This window comes from Pleurodeles waltl, chromosome 6 (assembly GCF_031143425.1).
Source record: "Pleurodeles waltl isolate 20211129_DDA chromosome 6, aPleWal1.hap1.20221129, whole genome shotgun sequence".
NCBI classification, from domain to species: domain Eukaryota; kingdom Metazoa; phylum Chordata; class Amphibia; order Caudata; family Salamandridae; genus Pleurodeles; species Pleurodeles waltl.
Window position 1 is genome coordinate 827985669 of NC_090445.1, and position 20923 is coordinate 828006591.

At 43.1% G+C, this 20923-nt stretch overlaps 1 protein-coding gene across 2 annotated transcripts in view; it reads left to right on the forward strand.

The window, feature by feature from the left end:
* Nucleotides 1–20923, forward strand: part of ARL3 (ARF like GTPase 3) — a 197643-nt gene that overhangs the window by 33334 nt on the left and 143386 nt on the right. For both annotated transcript variants that reach the window (XM_069239508.1, XM_069239507.1), the window contains exons 2-3: nucleotides 5043–5186; nucleotides 13339–13455. In XM_069239508.1, the coding sequence (XP_069095609.1) occupies nucleotides 5043–5186; nucleotides 13339–13455 (261 nt within the window). The remainder of the gene's footprint in view (nucleotides 1–5042; nucleotides 5187–13338; nucleotides 13456–20923) is intronic.

Sequence of the window (20923 nt, forward strand, 5' to 3'; positions counted from 1 at the left end):
CAGGATTTAGACCCAAGCACAGCATAAAACATAAAAACAACTTTCTTTGCAGCCACAGACAATTTCCACATGATACTAGACAGACAAGAAATTGCGGTTCTCATCATACTGGACCTCAAAGTGGCACTTGACATGGTCTCCCACGCTATCCTCCTCAAACACCTGCACAAGACTGACATTCAGGGACCTAACCGCTACTGGATCTGCTCATTTCCGGCCAGGAGGACTCACACAGTCTAACTAGCACTGTACTGGTGAGGCCTGAGAACTCCTCTGCCAAATACCTCAGGGCGCTTCACTTAGCCCTACCCTCTTCAGTGTCTACATGACCCCACTGGCCAACGGAATCTGTGCTCACGTCAACATGCTCTCCTATGCAACAACAAAGCTTACACTATTCCTCTCTGACAAATCCCCACACACAAAGAACAAATACATCACCTTTAAGTCCGAAGTGGCCACCTGGATGAAGCCAATCTGAACACCGTCAAGCTAGAAGTGATGATCTTTGGAAAGGAAGCCTTGCAGTTGGATTGCACCTGGTGGCTGACAAACCTCAGACCAACTCCCATCTCCAGCTCACACACCAGAAGCTTTGTTATTATCATTGATAACAAGCTGGACATGACCTCCCATATCACTGCATCCGCTGTATCCCGTTTTAACACTCTGAAGCAGCTGGGAAGGGTCTACAAGTGGCTGCCAAACGACATCAGAAAAAGCAACACCCCAACCCTCATTACAATTAGGCTGGACTATGGAGACTCTCTTCATGCAGGGCTTATCAAACACCTTTAGAGGACTCCAAACCATCCAGAACACAGCAGGCTCGTCTTAAACCTCCCACTCAAGACGCACATCACACTACATCTGAGAGAGTGCCGTTGGCACCGGATACATAAACTTGCACTGTTCAAGCTCCTCCCCAACACATACAAATCACTACACACCATAGGCCGAACCTAACTGAACAACCATGCAGGCACCTTGGCTCAGACAGACTCCTACAAGCACACACCCCACACATTCACTGTCGAAGCAGAGCTGGAGGTCAAGCCTTTTTTTGTTTTGTTAACATTGCTCCTAAAGCTTGGAATGACCTCTTTTACACATAAGATCTTCCTTCTCTCTTCTTTAGTTCTTTGGGAACCTGAAGAACTGGCTCTTAATGTAACTCCTCAGCCTGCTCCTAGGGCCGGCCTCACCTGCACAGCACCAGGATAGCCTCACTGGTGATACTGCACTATACAAATACACATACCATAACAGGCCTACCCTGTCACAGACAGAGGTCGCTAACACCCAGGCCCGCACCATTCTCTTGAACACATCATCCCGTGCAACCAGACTGGCCCCTATCACAGTGGGCCTCTTGTTGACATCAGTTTCAGGTCCTGCTGCAGTATCCAGACCTGTTTGCAGGTTTGCTGGGGTTTCACATATAACTCATGGGGTGCACTTCAGATGGCAGAAATTGGATGGCAAACAATTCTTCTGTATCCTCTGTCTGGTTGTGGAAAACCCAGCTTTGTTCTACCAGACTTTTGTCTGAGCTTGTTGTGAGTACAGGGACTCCCGCAAACTGGGTTTTACTTTTAGCTGCAGGTGGAAATTAGGATTACTGTAGTAGGCTCCCCACATACACACCCAGCCTTCAGATTGCAAGTTTAGTGTGGCCAAAGATTTCAGTTATCTCGAAAATGCCCAGAGTGAGTAGGGGTAGCCAAGGAAACCTTTATCCCATTGGGTAGGACAATTCCCACCCACTAGCTCATTCCAGGCATAAATGTGTCCTCTCCAGGCACCCACCTCAGAACACTCTTGGACCTGAGGAAAATCGGAAGAGGACTGAATCTGCTGTCTGCAACCTGACGAGCAGATCAGCTGCCTTTTGTTTACCCAGAAGAGTGGACTCCAAGGGTCATAAGGCTGGCCTCCTAATCAAGCTACAGGGATTCAGTAAGCTACAAGAGGCCATTCCTGCATCTGCCCAGCTGATTGGCTACTAAACTTGGTTTGGACTCTGCCTGACACCCAGTGAGTCTCTACATGCCTCCCCTGAGGTCAAAAAGGGGGGGGTTAAGAAGTAAACTCCTGTGGTGGATTGGGACTCAAAGAACTAAAGTTAACCAGGGAAAACCTGGCTAGTATATCTGATCTGCACTCCATCCCAGTCAGCATCCATTTGCGCCTAGGTACTGTTCTCTCGTGACCTGTGACTATCAAGGGCACTTTCTGCTTCTTGGTGTTATTTCTGCTCAAAGCTTTTAAAAATCGTATCTCTTATTCCCCTTATTGGATTTTTGTCTTTTTGGTGTCATTTTGTTGATTAAAGTTCAGTCTACTTTTCTAGTTTGGTTTGGGACTTTAATTTGTTTGCAGTTGGACTTTATTACTGTTTTAGTACTGCATAAATCCTTTACAAATTACTTCAGAGTTAAGCCTGTCTGCTCTGTGCATTTGCTGCCAGAGTTTGAGCTCAGGATAATTTGGTTACTTTGAGGGGTTCACCCTGGCAAGGAGTATAGATATTTCCTCAATGGGCGATTGGTGTTCATGGGCAAAAAAGGCGTTGCCCGGCCACCCTCTGCCGTGGAGAGGCGAGAACAGGGAAATAATCACAGAGCAGTTGAAAATAAATTGCTGCTCGGAGACAGGGTGCTGAATCTCCTAGGTGAACTCTAGTGAGCTCTACAGATGTCCTACTGCGCAGGTGCCAGCCGGGCAGGGTTTTCGTTGATCTGTTGGTACAAGCTACAGCAGTGACATCATCAGAGAGGGAGGGCTGATTTACAATGCAGATGATCTGGTTGCTTTTGGGTTGCAGAAAATGTGGTCCTGGGACGAGTTGGCAAAGCTTAGTTCACTTCAGTGACTGGGGACGGAGTAGGCCGATGAGAACAAGGAGGGAAGGGTGGCAACAATTTGTTGATTGCACAGAGAAGCAGCAGGTACAAGGTGTGGAGGGGGCTGCTCTCCTGGCACTAACACATTTAGTAGTGCATTTGGTTTCACTTTGAAAAAACACATAATGGAGCTGACCCATGACATGGTGCTCCTTATCTCGACTGCAGAGAGGATAGTAACCAGGTGCAGACAGCAATTGTTCTAGTGGACTAAGAGGTAAGTGTTCTGTTTAAGCTTCTGCCTGCATCACCCCTTTAGCAGCTACAGTGTGGTGGGATTCTTGATGGGCCTCTCCTGTCTGCAACTCAGCAGACAAAGGATCATAATTTACTTGGAAGGGTGAGTTAGTGAGTGAGCGAAAGGATGGATGGATGGGTGAAATAGATGGATAGATGCATGGATGAATAAGTGAAAGGATGGACGTAAAATAGAAGAGTGAAAGAAAGGGAGGGTGTATGAGTGAAGGATGGAAAGGGTGGGTTGATGGATGATGGAAAGGATGGAAGGTAGAATGGATGGATGAATGGAAGGGTAGATGGATGGATGAGTGGGTGGATGGATGTAGTGAAAGTATTGATGGATGAGTGAAAGCATGTATGAGTAAAAGGATGTATGTAAAGATGGATGAGTGAAAGGCAGGGTAGATGGATGGGCGGATGAAAGGATGCATGGGTGAAAGGGTGAATTGATGGATGAATAGCTAGATGAATGAGTGAGTGAAAGGATGGATAGCTGAGTGAAAGGGTAAATGGAGGGATGGTTGGCTGAGTGAAAGGGTGGCTAGTTGGATGAGCCAAAGGGAGGATGATGGAGGGATGGAGTGAAATTATTGATAGATGAAGCGAAAGGGTGGATGGATGAGAGAAAGGATGGATGGATAAAAGAGGGGATGGGTAAGTTAAAGGATGGAAGATTGGGTGGATGAATTGGTTTGATGGATAGGTGTCCCTGGACCATTGGCAGCTTTCCTTAATGGGCTGCACAGCTACATTACCTTGTTTTGTGGTTCATTTGTATTGTATCAAGAGTGAATAATTATTCACTCTTGATATAATAAAAATAAAATGAGAACCCACTTCAGGATCGGCAAATGACTGAGGCAGCTAGTGACATTGTGCATTTGGTGGCACAGGTGCCTGTGTCAGCCATCAGAAATTCTGTTCAGAGCTGGTGAAATCCCAGTACTGAGCATGTCTATGTGACTATGTGTGTGAGTTAGTCAGTGAAGGAATGAATCACTGTGATTGAGAATGAGTGACAGTAAGGACCAGTATGTGTGAGAATGAATGTGAGCGAGTCAGAGAGAATGACAGCGAGTGTAACTAAGTGTTACTATGCGGGAGACTGAGTCACACTAAGACTAATTCAGAGTGAGTGGGCTGAGTGAGACACAGTGGGCCAGTGTAGAATGGCCAAGTGAGACTGAGCAAGTCTAAGTGAGGCAGTAAGTGCAAGAAAGTGTGAGAGAACCCTTGAACAAAAAGCTCTTTGGAATGCGAGCCAAGGATTACACCCCACCACTTGTAAAGGTCGCCAGCCGCCACTGGTGCCTACCTCCCATCAACTAATACCCAATTTCTTACATTTGTTACTCTTTTTCATATCACTGTATTATTGAATGTCTTGTGTGTGTGTGTGTGTGTGTATGTATGTGTGTGTGTATATATATATATCACAACTGCACCTATTGGTGTTCCCTTGTGCATTATTATTTTTAAGTTGAGTGCATGAAATGATACCATGATTATTTTTAACTTTATGGGAAGTAGAATGCTGAAAATCACCATGCCAAGTATAGTGTGCCTTCTGATGACATTAGGTGCTGATGATATAAGCTCTGAAATTTGTCTTGACCATTCTCCTCTTAATGAAAGCACAATAAAGGCACTCAACTGTGGCTGTAAATGTATTGATTGAAGATTTTCCTTTATTTTTGTTTTTTAATGTGAAGTAGACCGTAAATTAAACAACTCTACTTTACTGCTCCCAGGACAGAGAGGAATTAGAGCAATTCTTTTTTAGACCATTTTTTGTCAAAGTTTGAGATGTAACAAAGATGGATGGAAAAATTGATAGGAAAATTCAGCCAGGAAACAGTGTGTGCATTTTACAGCTTGTCCTTCTGTTTATTAAAGGGTTTGCTTTCAATCTTGAGAAAACTGAAAAGTGCTCCAGACCAGGAGGTGAGAATCCTTCTCCTGGGATTGGATAATGCGGGGAAAACAACGCTCCTGAAACAGCTGGCCTCCGAAGATATCAGTCACATCACACCCACTCAGGTACATGCTTTAAATCTCGCGCTCCCCTTTGCCTCCAATCGCGACACATTGTCCTTAATGCACAAGGAAAGACTGCTCTTTGAGAACAAACAAGAAACGCTCAAGTTTGCTCAACAGAAAACCTATTTGCAAAGCGTTGCATTGCACAAGGCTGGAGGAGAGGCAAAAGAAATGGGAAGTAAGAATATTGAAACGAAAGTGACTGAGCACTGGAGACTTGGGAGAGACTGGGAAAGGGACCAGTATGACCGATATTTACATCTTATTTTTTTGGCTATGCTTTTAAAGATACAAAATACCTTTGACTCTGAGGTTTCAGTATGTTAATGGGTATGCAGCAGTGTTTTATACGAGGGGATGTTGTAAGCTGAGCTAAAATGAGTACAGGAAAACTGAGTACTCATGACAAAGACAAGACTTGTTGCAAAATGTGTGCCGATGTCAAAAATCCTCACTGTTAGACTGAAATTGTTTTGCTCTGGTTTAGAAGATGTGTTGTGGCATGATAAAGTGAAGACCTCAGGTAGGTGTGCATCTGTTTACCTGTCCATGCCTGGTGACTCAGGTCATTAAGTGACTGATTTTTTTAAAATTATTGGATGAGGAGTGTGTTGGTGCCCTGATGGAATAGCGGACTGACATCCGCATATGTGGTAGGCAGGGCAATCCGGATCCTCCTGCTTCTGTTCTTAGGGTGAGAAGAATAGACGGAGGCTTATCTGGGGGAAAAAAAAAAACTAATGAGAAATGTTGTCATGATAGTGAGTCACTTTGTAAATGGTCTTTGTTTTGTTTTTCTTTTTATATTTTCTCTTTTCTCCTATTCTGTATATATGTGCCAGTTTTCTCCTTTTGCAATTAAATTTAACAAGTGAAATAATGTATTCTTTTTATGTGCAAAGGGTATTGGGCAAAGGCCAATAAAAATAACCTGTTATTTCAGCCCTGAAGCCTCACCGGTTTCTGCAGAAAATTATCAAACAAGCTACACTCGAAGAAGACATTTGTTAGGTTCAGTTACCCAATAGTCTTGAAGGTGAAATTTAAAATTATTCTTTTATGTATGAAATTTCATTTATCGAATTCGTACATAAATTTGATCTGGCTTCATCTTGTTTTTTAAAAATATTTGTTGACAATTGAGGTTTTAGTTTCAGACACAGACCAAGTAGCACATTCGGGAAATGTCAAGTTTTCATGAAACTGCTAAGAATACACAGTTTTAGTCCTCTAAATTAAATATGCAGATGGGTCACGTTTACCCTGGCAGTTACCCTAATTTTATATTGTTAAATTCATAATTTAACTCTTTTGAAAGTTAGGATTATGGTGTATGTTGTGGCGCTTACAGTCGATTATACTAGAGTTTGCATACAGTTACTTGTCATTATTTTAGTGTACGATTCAACAAAAAAAGGAGGGTTTTCTTTGTCACAAGACTTACTCATGCAGTACAACAGACTGTATTTCTAATCGTAACTCTAATGAAGCTCATGAGACTCGCAGTTAGAGGTAAGTAGCTCAGAAACATTTATAGTTTACATTAAATGCAAACTTATTCAAATCAAAATACATTAAAATTGCATGATTAAAACAACCTGTAAGCAGAGATGGGCCGGCGGTGGGCTTGGGGACCAGACAAGTGAGTAAAGTGGAAGAAGCTAGAACAAATGTATGGTTGGGATAGGACTAGGTGAAAAGGTGCAAAGTTGGAGACTTCATGGGGCCTTTGTATAAAGCATGAAAGAAGCATTAAGATGTCAGGCTGCACTACCCTGGATAACTTATTGCACATATCATATGCAAGAATCAAAAGAATTCACACTTCTTGATTTTATTTTTTGGAGGGTGAGGGTGCTTTCATGAGAGTTGGCGTAGGCCTAAAGAATGGAATGGAGGTCTTCTCCAGACCCTTCGTTCTTCGCAGGATCAGGTCAGAAGTACAGGTAAGTGATCACCTGGGACAGAGTATCAAGATTGGAGCTGAGCAGGGCACAGGCAGTGGCAAAGGAAAGAAGCACCATTGAGTGGTAGGTATGAAACACATGCAATTTCATTGCATGCTTTAGTCACTGATGTAGTGTGCACATGCTCAGTCAGGAGGAGCCAATGCAAGATCCACTTGTTGTTGAATGGCTGATGCACACTGGGCGTTCCTTTAGTACAAGACAATATGCAGGGCAAGCCCAATGACTACATACATTTATAAACTTTGATTCTATCTCAGCAGGTTACTGAATGAGTACTAATTTAAATCGGGATAAGCGTACAAATTTGTTGACTTAAAGTGCTCTAATGAATGAGTACTGTTTAGATTGGGAATAAGTATACACTGAATACTCTATTTAAAGTACTTGAAGAAAAGTGCTATTTAGAGAACATATTTTTATTTGTACATAAAGAGAACTTCTCTACAGTGCTAAGCATGACTTTTTTTATGCTAGAAGAACCCATTTGAGTAATTAAAAGCCATCCAGTAAATGAAATAAAATTAATGTGTGTGACTCTAAAGCTAATGCAAAGCAGACAGTGAAAACTGCGACGGGGCTGGCCATGGGGGCCTCTGCACTGCCTATCCTAATTGCAGGGGCCCCCCTGCATCCAGTCTCTGCCAGCCTTCACATGGTGGTAATCTCCGGCGAAAAAGGAATTTGTAATCCCAGCACTGCCCTGGCAGATTAGGACCGCCAGCCCCTCCAGTGTATGGAGAAGTGGTGGTGCTTGTGGTCCAACCGTGGCACAACCACCACAGTCGTAATGTGGCTGTCGGACCACCACATTGGTAGTGGTCCGACCACGGCCCTTTAGTCTTAAAAACATCAGGGTCTTAATGTGGCCCATAATCTGCAAATTATTTTAAGGTCTTTACAGCAATCTAAGCCTCTGAGCTACCTTAATGGTATACTGTCCTAAGAATATGTTAATCGCGGGGTACAACTCTGCAGTAGACACGGTAACATGCAAGCTATCCAGCCGGAGTTAAAAAGTGCGTGTGGTGAACAGAGTCCTGTAGAAGGCACACTATATTACTGCGATTGGGACATTTATCATGCATATTATATGCTACTACTACTGTCGTCACCAGCAGCACCACCATGTACCTGCTTCTGTTAATCCACTTCCACTTTCCTTACCTCATTAGTATCCTCCTTCTCCTGCAAGTCTTTCTCTGTCTTCTTTCTCCATCTCCCACACTCTTCCCTTACCTATGTCAACCTTTTCCCCTTCTTTTGCTGCCTGTTTTCCTTTTCCTCTCCTAAATGAAAACCTTGAGCAGTCTTATTTATTAATTTGACCCAGTGGTAAGTAAAACTATGACACTTTTTCAGATGTAAATCAACCTCATACTTTCATTGAAAGCGTACCCTATACTTTGCACACGTTCTTACAGTACTTAAATAATCCTATGGTATCTACCTAGCACTGGGGCATGTGCTTTGCAAACTATTCAAATGTCCCATCAGCAATCTCAACCCCGTGCTTATATAACCAGGGTGGTAACCTGCACGTTGGAGTTTCCTGTGACGTGCTCTGCTCTCTCCTCTGTCTCATACTTATCTTAAACTCTTTATACACAAGGGATTCTTGTACGGGTGTTAATGGTAGCTTCTTACAGCCCTTTTTTTCCTTCTCCCCTCCTCACGATATTCTAATGTATGATGCAGCTCGGGATTGAGATGCACTGTTAAGTGTGATGAATATTGCTTTACTGTGTGCTTGGTGCACATCTCTTTGCGGCACCCCTAGTAAGGTTTGACGGTGCAGCAGGATGCCGCAGTGCACTGATCGGGAACCGCTGGATGGTATGAAGTTCAAGTCTACCAGTGGTGCCTCTCAAATAAGCCACAGCTGCGCTTAAGGCACAACTTTTTAGTTTTCCAAATGCCAGTACCACAACAACTTATCTTCATGTCCGCAATCGAAATTGATTTATTAAAATATATCATACAGGGCTTCATCAGGTTTGAATGATGCAGTTAAATACATTTTCATCCCAGTGTAAAATTTCCCTAGTGAAAGAGAAATAAAAGTATGAAACCACAAAAGGATTACCAGCTTCTAAGTACCAAATATATCACCCCATCTTTTTTTTTTTTTTTTTTTTTTTTTTTTTTTACAATGAAGGAGCATCAGGGTGTTTTTGTGGAAAATGAGCCAGTGAGGTAACATCAGAAGACGTAATCAGGAGCTATAACCCATAAATTACCCAGAATTTGATGTCCCCACTCAGACGGCCCTCAGTCTGTGAGTTGCAGCGTCATTAAACATGTAAAGCTGACCATCATAGACAACACTCATACAGGCTGGGTAGAAGACGAGACCTTGAATTCCTTGTGTCAGCAATTTGTAATTAACTTGCTGCATAGCCTGTCTTTTTCACTGTGTACCCTTATTTGAATCCAGTAAAAGTAAGATCCACCTCCCTTCAGGTTTAATGGTCCTGCGTTGTGTTTTTTCTTTTACTCTTAAATATCTGTTTATTTAAGTTTTGCACAAAGAAACAAGCATTATAAGACACCTCCCCCAACTTTTGCGGACATGCAGGCAAAATATACAGCAGGTATTACATTTAGCCTCCCAAGGTCTGGGTTACAACACAACAATAGCGCGGCACAGTGCTTTTCCCTGGTTAGTATTCACAGCAGGCTTGAGGGCCCTCTCGTTCAACTAGTGACTTAAGTCTGGTTCGCTCATCAGGAGTCAACTAGCCTTCGTCATTCCCTAGCCATCCCCTTTTCTCCCTTCTCTCCAGAGATTGATTTTCTTATATTTGCGTGGGCAACCTCTCACCTGGAATGCTAGATTTTCTGCACCCATATACCAGTCCAAACCTTCCACCCACTCCTGCATGATGGGTGTCCCCCAAGTGCTTCAGAATGCCCCTGCAGGCCACCATCAGGGCAAACTTGCTGAATAATATGGCATAGTAATGTTCCAGTGCTTGTTCGCCCCATATGCTCAGTGAGACCAGTTAAGCCCAGGGTGTCTTATCTTATTGTCCACCTGATTTCAGTAGGCCACAATTTTTGGACATTCCCATAGCGTGTGGATTAGGGAGCCCTTCATACGGCAGCCCTTTAGGCACCTGTCGTCAGATGCCCGACCCATATGGAACAGGCATGTCAAAGTGTAGTATGCCCTATGTAGGATCTTCAGTTGGATCAGGCAGAAACCAGCCTGGATTGTAGCTTCCATATGATAACCACACACCTTTCCCCAGTCATCCTCCAGTCTGCCAAGATCCCTCTCCTACATTTCACTCAGGGGATCAAGTGAAGGAAGACTATTTTTCAAGAGTGTGGAGTGAATCCAGAATATCGCATGGTTTATTGGGGGGAACTCATCACCCTGTATTCCAATGGGGATTCCTCCTCTATCTCTGCCTGTAGTGCCCCACATTTATTTAGTATGAACCGCATCCGCGTTGCATTCTTTGCTGGTCCACAGTTACACCAACCATGCCCCAACAGCTTTAAGGATCCTTTTATTGCCCTAAATGGGCCATCCTGTACCCTTGACTCTAGAAGTGTTCTCACCTCCATAATCCTGTCTTTCTCAGGAAGGATGGCTAGGAAATTAAATATGTGCGTGCTTGAGGTCTTCACCGAATTCTCCAGACCGTTAAACTTTGACTTCTGGTTTACTGTGGGGGTATCATAAAAGACCCTTAAATCCCGTAAATAATTATGTCCTCCTCCCAAGGTTCAACACCTGCAATAGAAAATCACCTCACACGTTAGATTTGTTTGTCTACTGGTGTGTTTGCAATTCATCCAACCAGCTGTACATCTGAGACACCTCAACTCTACTGTATCGTTTGCAGGTTCATGATCCACCATACGAATGACTTCAACTTGGACAAGTCCATGCATGAGGTGCCACTTTTTCCAGTAATATTGCCAATTCTAACTGTCTGAGAGCAAAACCAAAATAAAAGACATATTTTTTCCTTTTTTTTGCTGGGTCCACCGGGATCCACTCCATTCATATGGACACATAACCTTCCCCTCTTCCCCCAAGCCCCTCCTCTAACCATGCCTGGACTTCTTCTTCCGAAATTCTCCCCAATCCACCATATGCTGAATTACCACAGGGCAAAAGCAGTAAAGAAACTCGAAATCCACTGTCAGGGGCCCAGACACAACCCCTGGTACTACACACCAAACATGACTGTCTACTCTTTTTCTAATAGGTTACCTGTCCATGCTGCACTCTTCCTGACCTTCCACCGTTCTCCTTATGTTGTCAGTATTCTTCATGTGTGTCTGGCACTTTCTGCCTATTTTCTCTCCGCAAACCTGTCACTCCCAGCTGTTCCATTTCTTTCTTCCAATTACATTTTAAACTGGAATTCAGAAAGCCAAGAAATCTGGCCGTGACAGTTCGGTTTAATAGTTAATTGGTTAGAATTTGTTATTGCTTGTATGTGCCCCAAAAAGAAGGGGATAACATGCTCACTTCTAAGTGTGATTGCCATATGCTTGCAATAATAATGTTCAGTTAAAAAAAAATACTGATGCAGCTGTTTTGATAGTGATGTTTTTAAATCGCAAGCCTTACAGTTTTTCAATGTATTTTATTTTTTGGGAATGAGCCAAGAATAAATCCCCACCTAACCAAGGATTTGCCTTTTAGGCAGTTTCACGGTAATAGTGTGACTTAACAGCATTACCAAACCAACTTTAAAAAATATTTTTTTTTAAAATCACCGTCGAACTCTGCACAGGAATTGCATGCAAAGTAAACAGCTGCTATTTAAAGAGAATATAAAAATAAAAAGCACACTTTGAACCATCTTTGTCTTTGAAGAGACAGGACTACTTTGAGGTGGAAGTGAACAATGTGCCCAGGCTGTGTGCAGTAAATCAAAGGGAATGGAGCTAATTAGAAATAAGACTGGGCCATTGTCCCATGCTGTATGTCCTAGTGGTCGAATGCAAAATGTGAGTGATAATTTAACAGACCAATGGTCACTCCAACTGACCAAAAGCCCTTTTGTGCTTGGTATGGTTTCATGTTTTTTTTGTTTTTTTAAACAATAGGTTTGAGGGACAGCTAAAGCTGCCTCAAAGGCAGACCTACAAATTAAATATGCTGTTAGTTTTTGAGTGGTTTGAATGCACTGGAATTAATAGAAATACCTTTTAATATTTGTAAGTTTCCCCCTTTGAAGAATTGATTGAAATAAAACACACAAACTCATCTCAGGAAACAGTAACGAATGGCCTGTCAGTCAAGCTGCTATCAATAAGTGAGCCAAGACCCTTACCCGTCCTTAGCCATGAATTTAATACATCAGCATACGTTTTTGATACTTGGAAGAAGAGGCAGCTGTTTCTGGTTTTTAAAAAGTAGAAAAGTGAGGCTACCATAAAGTAACGATTAGCTGACTATTTCTTATTCGAGGAAGAAATGCACAAAGTTACTGTTAAAGGAAATACGCTGATAAGAATAAAAATCTGTTTAATTCTTGGTCCTAATAAGAATCTGCCAGTCTGTAAAATTACAAGCAAATGTAATTATGGAAATACTCCTTCTCCCTTTAGCTGTAATTCTCATATTCCACGATGTTTCCTCATTTTTTTATGCAATATTGAAGCATTAGAAGTCCCAAGTGTCATTTATAACCAGTCACTGGTTTTGGAGGAAAGACCTTGATTGCGGTAGGCGCCTAAGTCTGAAACATACTGATGAAAAAGCAAGAGCTCCAGAATGCTTCGTGGCTTCAGTCCAGTGTATAATTTTCCTTAGAACATTCATCCTGAACTTCCCATTTTATAGTCATTGATATATGCATGCACTAACATTAGCATCTGTAATAACTCGTTCAGTAAACCCAGTTGTTTTTCAATTTGTATCCAAGGCCTTTTTGATGCGAAGTCCAGCACCATGGGTCAGTACAACAGCACTATTTTATGTTGGTATTTCTTGCATATGCTTTACGGATTTAAGAACTGAATTTTGATCCAAGTTAGCATTTCGCTTAGCAGGAATTTGCATATTTTACTCATATATCAAAACGTAGTTACCCATTACTTATCAGGAACAAACCGAGGCCGTGATTTTACATGACCATAAATATACATGATTTCTAATGCCATATTTTTGTGCACAGATAATCTGTTAAATGTGACATGTTTTCTGGTTTCAGGGTTTTAACATTAAAAGTGTACAATCTCAAGGTTTTAAACTGAATGTCTGGGACATTGGAGGACAAAGAAAGATCAGACCATATTGGAGGAACTATTTTGAAAACACAGATGTGCTTGTGAGTACGGTGTATTGTGATATTCATGGTGTTTTTCATAAAATAGTTTTACTAAACGGTGAGGCTAAATTTATTGATCCTTGCTTTCCAGTGGAGGTTCTGTCTTTATTTCTGAAATAATATAAAATTCCTTGGGCTACACAACAGTTTCAGTGATGTTTTAGAGGCAGAGCAATGGCATGAATGCAGTATATACTTGAATCTGCACATTTATTGAAACCACTTTGGTCAATGCGATACTGTTTCAAGTTAACTTCATGTGTTTTTAGTTTTAAAACAGTTGACCTTCTTCGACCTCAAAGTATTAAGGTAGTTCTCTCACATGATATCATCAGTGATGTTACTTAGTATGGTATATATGATTATGAAACCCGCTTTGGCGGCTTGTGATTGTCCACTACAAGGATTTGTTGAATGTTTTAAAAAAAAAAGTGACGCTTTCAAACAGAAAATCCCAGTGGTCTCAGAGACAGTATTGTAGACTTCATGCACCCTTACATGCACAAAGTAGCACCATTACAAGATGATTTGCTGTAGGATAAAACAAACCACACCACTCGGTTAACAACATTGTCTCCTAGAATGAGCGAAATCGGTGAGTGGTGTATTTCACTTATTTTTTCAGCCAAACACAGATCATAAACCCGAGTACGTTAAAGCCACGTAGACCCCGCCCGTAAACCATTAAGAGCTATCACAAGCCCTGCACTGAACATAAACATTTTTACATTGATCCTACAAAAACATAGCAGACTATTTGACTGTATCAGTGGGAAAGCCAGAAGTATGCAGAAAGACACTGCCAGGAACCAAGAGCGCTATGAGATCATACAAGTGGCAGAAAGGAACTATATCAACACTGATAACGTGAGAACTTTGATATCATTGGTGGTCTCTTCATTTGTGACTTCATCAACTACTCATGGCATCAGTTCATTTCCTTGGTTAGAAGCGTTTTTCAAATATAGGCATGTGCAATATGTGTATGCTGGGAAGCTTCTGTCACTTCTTGTTTCTAGTGTGCATGGTAGTGGTGATTACTGCTGTTTTCTATGTGTTCACAGAATTTAGTTGATGCAGGGGACATTTCACCATCAAGAGTCACTAAGTAAAGTGCATTCTGACATTAAATGGTTGTTCTTTGTCACCGTATGTATGCAGTGACATCGCCTCTCTTCTGGTCTTATGGTGCTGAAGGATCTCTGTCTCTAGATGAAGTCATTTTGCTGAGGGCTAATGCCACACAGTGATCTTTCTTCTGTAGTACTTCATGGTATTAAGAGGAGAGAGGATACTCATGGCACAGCTGTGCAAAGGTGTTCCGGTCAGAGGTGAAGTTTGGATTACGTTAGCTGCCAGAGTTTCATTCAGAAAGCACAGCTGGAGATAGAGACATCGGTAACACAAACTTTCATTTACCGCCATCCCTCGGCAGCTGAGCAGGAATCCAGGAGCAGTTTCCTATGTTATTCCTGGCAAGCCTCTTGAGCAGAGGACAGACTCTTGGGGAATGAGTGGGGGTGGATGAGTAGGTGAGGGATGTGGGGAGGGTTGATTTATTGTTAGTCAATCTCACTCAGTGAGGAAAAGAATCAGAACAGGGAAGGTGGACTGAGACTGGAGAAATGAAGACGTGTATAAAATCAGGGATTGTATGTTAGGCCTGTTGATTGAGGGAAGAAGGAAAAGAAAGAGGGATGCAATAAAGGGAATACCGAGAATACTGGTGTTCAAAAAAGAGACACAAGGTGGAGGGACTGATAAGTCAGTCAGTGCAGGAGGGAGAGAGGGGGAGGGGGAGGGAGAGAGGGAGGGAGAAAGGGAGGGAGAGAGAGGGGGAGAGAGGGATATGTATGTCACGGTCACTTACCCAGTGTACATCTGTTCGTGGCATGGGACGCTGCAGATTCACATGCTGTGCATTATCCTGCCATCTAGTGTTGGGCTCAGAGTGTTACAAGTTGTTTTTCTTCGAAGAAGTCTTTTCGAGTCACAAGACCGAGGGACTCCTCCCTTTCGGCTCCATTGTGCATGGGTGTCGACTCCATCTTAGATTGTTTTCCCCGCAGAGGGTGAGGTAGGAGTTGTGAGTATACTAGATGTGCCCATGCAATGGAGTAGGTATGTATGTACATAATGTGTATCAAAAGAATATTTATTTACAATTTTCATTCAACTAATCACGGCTACAGGCTCCCGGGGAGGTGGGAGGGCGCATGTGAATCTGCAGCGTCCCATGCCACGAACAGATGTACACTGGGTAAGTGACATTTTCCGTTCGGTGGCATGTGTAGCTGCAGATACACATGCTGTGCATAGACTAACAAGCAGTAATCTCCCCAAAAGGCGGCGGTTTAGCCTGTAGGAGTTGAAGTTGTCTGAAATAATGTTCTTAATACAGCCTGTCCCACTGTGGCTTGTTGTGTTGCTAACACATCTACACAGTAATGCTTAGTGAATGTATGAGGCATACACCAGGTGGCTGCATTACAAATTTCTGTCATAGGTATATTCCCAAGAAAGGCCATTGTGGCGCCTTTCTTCCTAGTGGAATATGCTCTTGGTGTAATAGGTAAATCTCTTTTTGCTTTAATATAGCAAGTTTGAATGCATTTAACTATCCATCTGGCGATGCCTTGTTTGGTTATAGGATTACCTGCATGAGGTTTTTGGAAGGCTACAGACAATTGTTTTGTTTTACGAAATTGTTTTGTTCTGTCAATGTAATACATTAGTGCTCTTTTTATGTCTAATGTATGTAATGCTCTTTCGGCTACTGAGTCTGGTTGTGGAAAAAAAACTGGGAGTTCCACTGTTTGGTTTAGGTGATATAACTTTTGGTAAGAATTTGGGATTTGTACGGAGAACCACTTTGTTTTGTAAATGTAATAAGTAGCTTACAATGTCCTTTGTGGAGGCATGTAGTGGTTGAATGTGATTAGTGTGGCAGTAGCAAACAAATCTTTTCCATTTGTTTGCGTAACCATGTCTTGTTGTAGATTTTCTAGCTTGTTTAATGACCTCCATACACTCTTGTGTAAGGTTTAAATGTCCGAATTCTAAGACTTCAGGAGCCAGATTGCTAGATTGAGCGATGCTGGATTGGGGTGTCTGATCTGTTGTTTGTGTTGTGTTAACAGATCTGGTATGTTTGGTAATTTGATGTGAGGTACTACTGATAAGTCCAACAGTGTTGTGTACCACGGTTGGCGAGCCCAGGTTGGTGCTATGAGTATTAGTTTGAGTTTGTTTTGACTTAGTTTGTTGACCTGATAAGGAATGAGTGGGAGAGGGGGAAAAGCGTAAGGAAATATCCCTGCCCAACTGATCCATAGTTCATTGCCCTTGGATTGAGGGTGTGGGTACCTGGACGAGAAGTTTTGGCATTTTGCATTTTCTTTTGTTGCGAATAGGTCTATGTTTGGTGTTCCCCAGCAGAGGAAGTGATCCTGTAGGATCTGTGGATGAATTTCCCATTCGTGAGTTTGCTGGTAACCTCAATTGAGATTGTCGGCTAACTGGTTCTGAATGCCTGGTGTGTATTGTGCTATCGGGCGAATGTGATTTTGAATTGCCCAGTGCCAAATCTTTTGTGCTAAGAGACACAGTTGTGACGAGTGTGTCCCCCCTTCTTTGTTGAGATAATATATTGTTGTCATGTTGTCTGTTTTGACAAGAATGTGTTTGCGGACTACCAGTGGTTGAATTGCTTTTAATGCTAGAAACACTGCTAGCAGTTCCAAATGATTTATGTGAAGTTGTTTTTGTTGATTGTCCCATTGACCCGGTATGCTGTGCTTGTTGAGGTGTGCTCCCCACCCTATCATGGAAGCATCTGTTTTGATAACCGCTTGAGGCACTGGGTCTTGGAATGGCCGCCCTTTGTTTAAATTTATAGGTTCCACCATTGAAGCGAGAAGTGTGTTTGGCGGTCTATCAACACTAGATCTTGAAGTTGACCCTGTGCTTGTGTCCATTGTTTTGCTAGGCACTGTTGTAAGGGCCGCATGTGTAATCTTGCATTTGGGACAATGGCTATGCATGAAGATATCATGCCTAGAAGTTTCTTTACAAATCTTACTGGGTAGTGTTGGTTTGACTGTATGCTTGATGTTATATTTTGGAACGCTTGGACCCTTTGTGGGCTTGGAGTGGCAATTGCCTTTTGTGTTTTGAGTGTTGCTCCCAAGTATTGTTGTATTTGGGATGGTTGCAGATGTGATTTCTGGTAATTTATAGAGAACCTTAGTTTGTGTAGAGTTTCTATGACGTATTGCGTGTGAAGAAGACACTGTTGTTGCATGTTGGTTTTTATTAGCCAGTCGTCTAAATATGGAAATACGTGCATGTGCTGTCTCCTTATGTGAGCGGCTACTACTGATAGGCATTTTGTGAGTACCCTTGGGGCCGTTGTTATCACGAACGGTAACACTTTGAATTGATAGTGCATGCCGTGTATTACAAACCTTAAGTATTTTTTGTGAGAAGGATGGATGGGTATGTGAAAGTACGCATCCTTGAGATCCAATGTTGACATGTAGTCTGCCTTTTTTAGTAAGGGAACCACATCTTGAAGTGTTACCATGTGGAAGTGGTCTGATTTGATGAAGAGATTCAGTGTTCAGAGATCTAAGATAGGTCTTAACGTTTTGTCTTTTTTTGGAATTAGGAAATATAGTGAGTAGATGCCTGTTCCTTTCTGATGGTTGGGTACTAGCTCTATTACTTGTTTTTGTAATAGTGCTTGTACTTCTATTTGTAATAGGTCTAAGTGTTGTTTGGACAGATTGTGTGCTCTTGGTGGCACATCTGGCAGGAAAATTGTGAATTCTATGCAATAACATGTTGGATAATGGCTAGGACCCATGTGTCTGTGGTAATGTGTGTCCAGTTTTGATAGTATGCGGTCAGTCTCCCCCCCCCCCCCCACCACTGGTGATAAGTGTTGGGGTTTTGTGACATTGAAGTCACTGTTTGGTCTGGCTTGTTTTGGGTGTCTGGAACTTTCCCCTTCCTCTTGGGAATTGTCCTCCTCTATAGGAGCCACGAAACCCTACCCTTTGGTATTGTGCCTGATAGGTGGGTCTGGTTTGAGAGGTGGAAGGCTCTGGTGTTTGCATTCGAAAACCTCCTCTAAATTGTGGCTTTCTAAATGTGCCTCTGACTTGTGGGGAGTAGAGCGCGCTCATGGCTTTGGCTGTGTCCGTGTCTTTTTTTTAACTTTTCAATTGCTGTGTCCACTTCCGGCCCAAACAATTGTTCTTGGTTAAATGGCATGTTCAACACCGCTTGTTGGATTTCTGGCTTGAATCCAGAGCTTCTTAACCATGCATGCCTGCAAATGGTTACGGCAGTGTTGACCGTTCGTGCTGCCATGTCTGCTGAGTCTAGTGCGGACCTTATTTGGCTGTTGGATATTGCCTGTCCTTCTTCCACAACCTGCTGGGCACGTTTCTGGTGTTCTTTGGGCAAGTGTTGTATAATGTGTTGCATCTCGTCCCAGTGTGCCCTGTCGTAGCGAGCAAGTAGGGCTTGTGAATTAGCGATCCGCCATTGATTGCTCTCATTTGCCCGCTGCGTCAAACTTTCTACTCCCTTTGTCAGGCGGTGGAGCGTCTCCTGACAATTGAGAGTTTGCTCTCTTTCTTGCTGCTCCTACAACTACCGAGTCCGGTGTAAGTTGTTGTGTTATGAACACAGGATCCGTTGGTGGAGGCTTGTACTTCTTCTCCACCCTAGGCGTGCTAGCATTTCCTTTAACTGGCTCCTGGAATACTTGTTTTGCGTGTTTGAGCATACCCGGGAGCATTGGCAGACTCTGGTAGGAAGCGTGGGTGGATTCTAAGGTGTTGAACAGGAAATCATCCTCTATTGGCTCAGAATGCATTGCTACGTTGTGGAACGTAGCTGCCCTGGATAGTACCTGCGTATATGCAATACTGTCCTCTGGAGGTGACGGCTTTGTTGGGTAACAATCCGGACTGTTATCGGATACTGGTGCATCATATAAGTCCCATGCATCAGGATCATCCTGTGTCATCCCTGTATGTGTAGGTGACTGCATCAGAGGTGTTCCCACTGGAGACAGTTGTGGTGGGTGTAGTGGGGAAGGTTGTGGTGAAAACCTTGGTGGTGGGGATTTTTCTCTGGCCGCCTTCGGCTGCATTTCTGTCTCCTGAAATGCCAGTTTTCTTTTGGTCTTAATTGGAGGGAGAGTTTGTATCGTTCCAGTCTCTTTCTGGATATGCAACCTCCTTTGTGTATGGTCCGGTTCATCCATACTTATTTCCTGCTCAAACCTACGTCTTTCCTTCATTTGGCTGGAAAGTCCTTTCTCTTCTGTGTAAGAGCTTCTTTTCGGCTCCGAAGCTGCTTTTTTCGGTACCGATGTTTCAGAAAATGTCTTTCGGTTCCGAAGATATTTTTCTCACTTTAGGTGAGTCGAACTTTCAGTGTCGAGATCGTTCGGTGCCGGAATCTCGACTGGAGTCGGAAGTCTTCGGCAAATCTCTGGCCTTTTTCGGTGCCGACGTTTGGTCACCTTCTTTTTCGATGGGTTAAGCCATGGCCTGCTGGCGGTGGCGTCCCCTTGGCCTTATAAATCTTTGTGCGAGTTTTGGACGGGGCAGGTTTACTCACTGTTCGCTGCACCGTTGAGGTTCGGTCACTTTCGGATTCATCAGAGTCCGATCCCTGGATGGAAATTCTTTCCTCCTTTCCGACGTCGAGTTGCTCTCTCGGTGTCGACGCCATTTGCAGTCTTCTTGCTCGTCGATCACATAGGGGCTTTTCCGATTGAAACGCTCAAGCCTCGCAAGTATCCTCCCTGTGTTCTGGTGATAAACACAGATTACAGACCAGGTGTTGGTCTATATAGGGATACTTCGAATGGCACTTCGAACAGAAGCGGAAGGGGGTCCGGTTCTTTAGTCTTCGACAATGGATGTGGTCGGGCCGACCAGGCCCCGCTGAAGAACGGAGGTCCCGAAGGGCCGCCGGAGCGCTCCTGCTGTCGGCGCCGATACAATAACACTAACCCGGTACCGAACGAGAACAATACAGTCTTTTTTTTTTTTTTTTTTTCGATATTTATCTAACTTTCCCGATTCGAAATACGGAGCGAAGAGGAACACGTCCGAACCCGATGGCGGAAAGAAAACAACCTAAGATGGAGTCGACGCCCATGCGCAATGGAGCCGAAAGGGAGGAGTCCCTCGGTCTTGTGACTCGAAAAGACTTCTTCGAAGAAAAACAACGTGTAACACTCCGAGCCCAACACTAGATGGCAGGATAATGCACAGCATGTGAATCTGCAGCTTGTAAGTGACATTTTCCATATATCTATCTCTCTCTCTCTCTCTCTCTCGTGCACTGACTGACTTATCAGTCCCTCCACTTTGTTTCCACCTCCCAGTCCATTGTGTGTCTCTTTTTTGAACCCCATTATTTTCGGTATTCCCTTTATTGC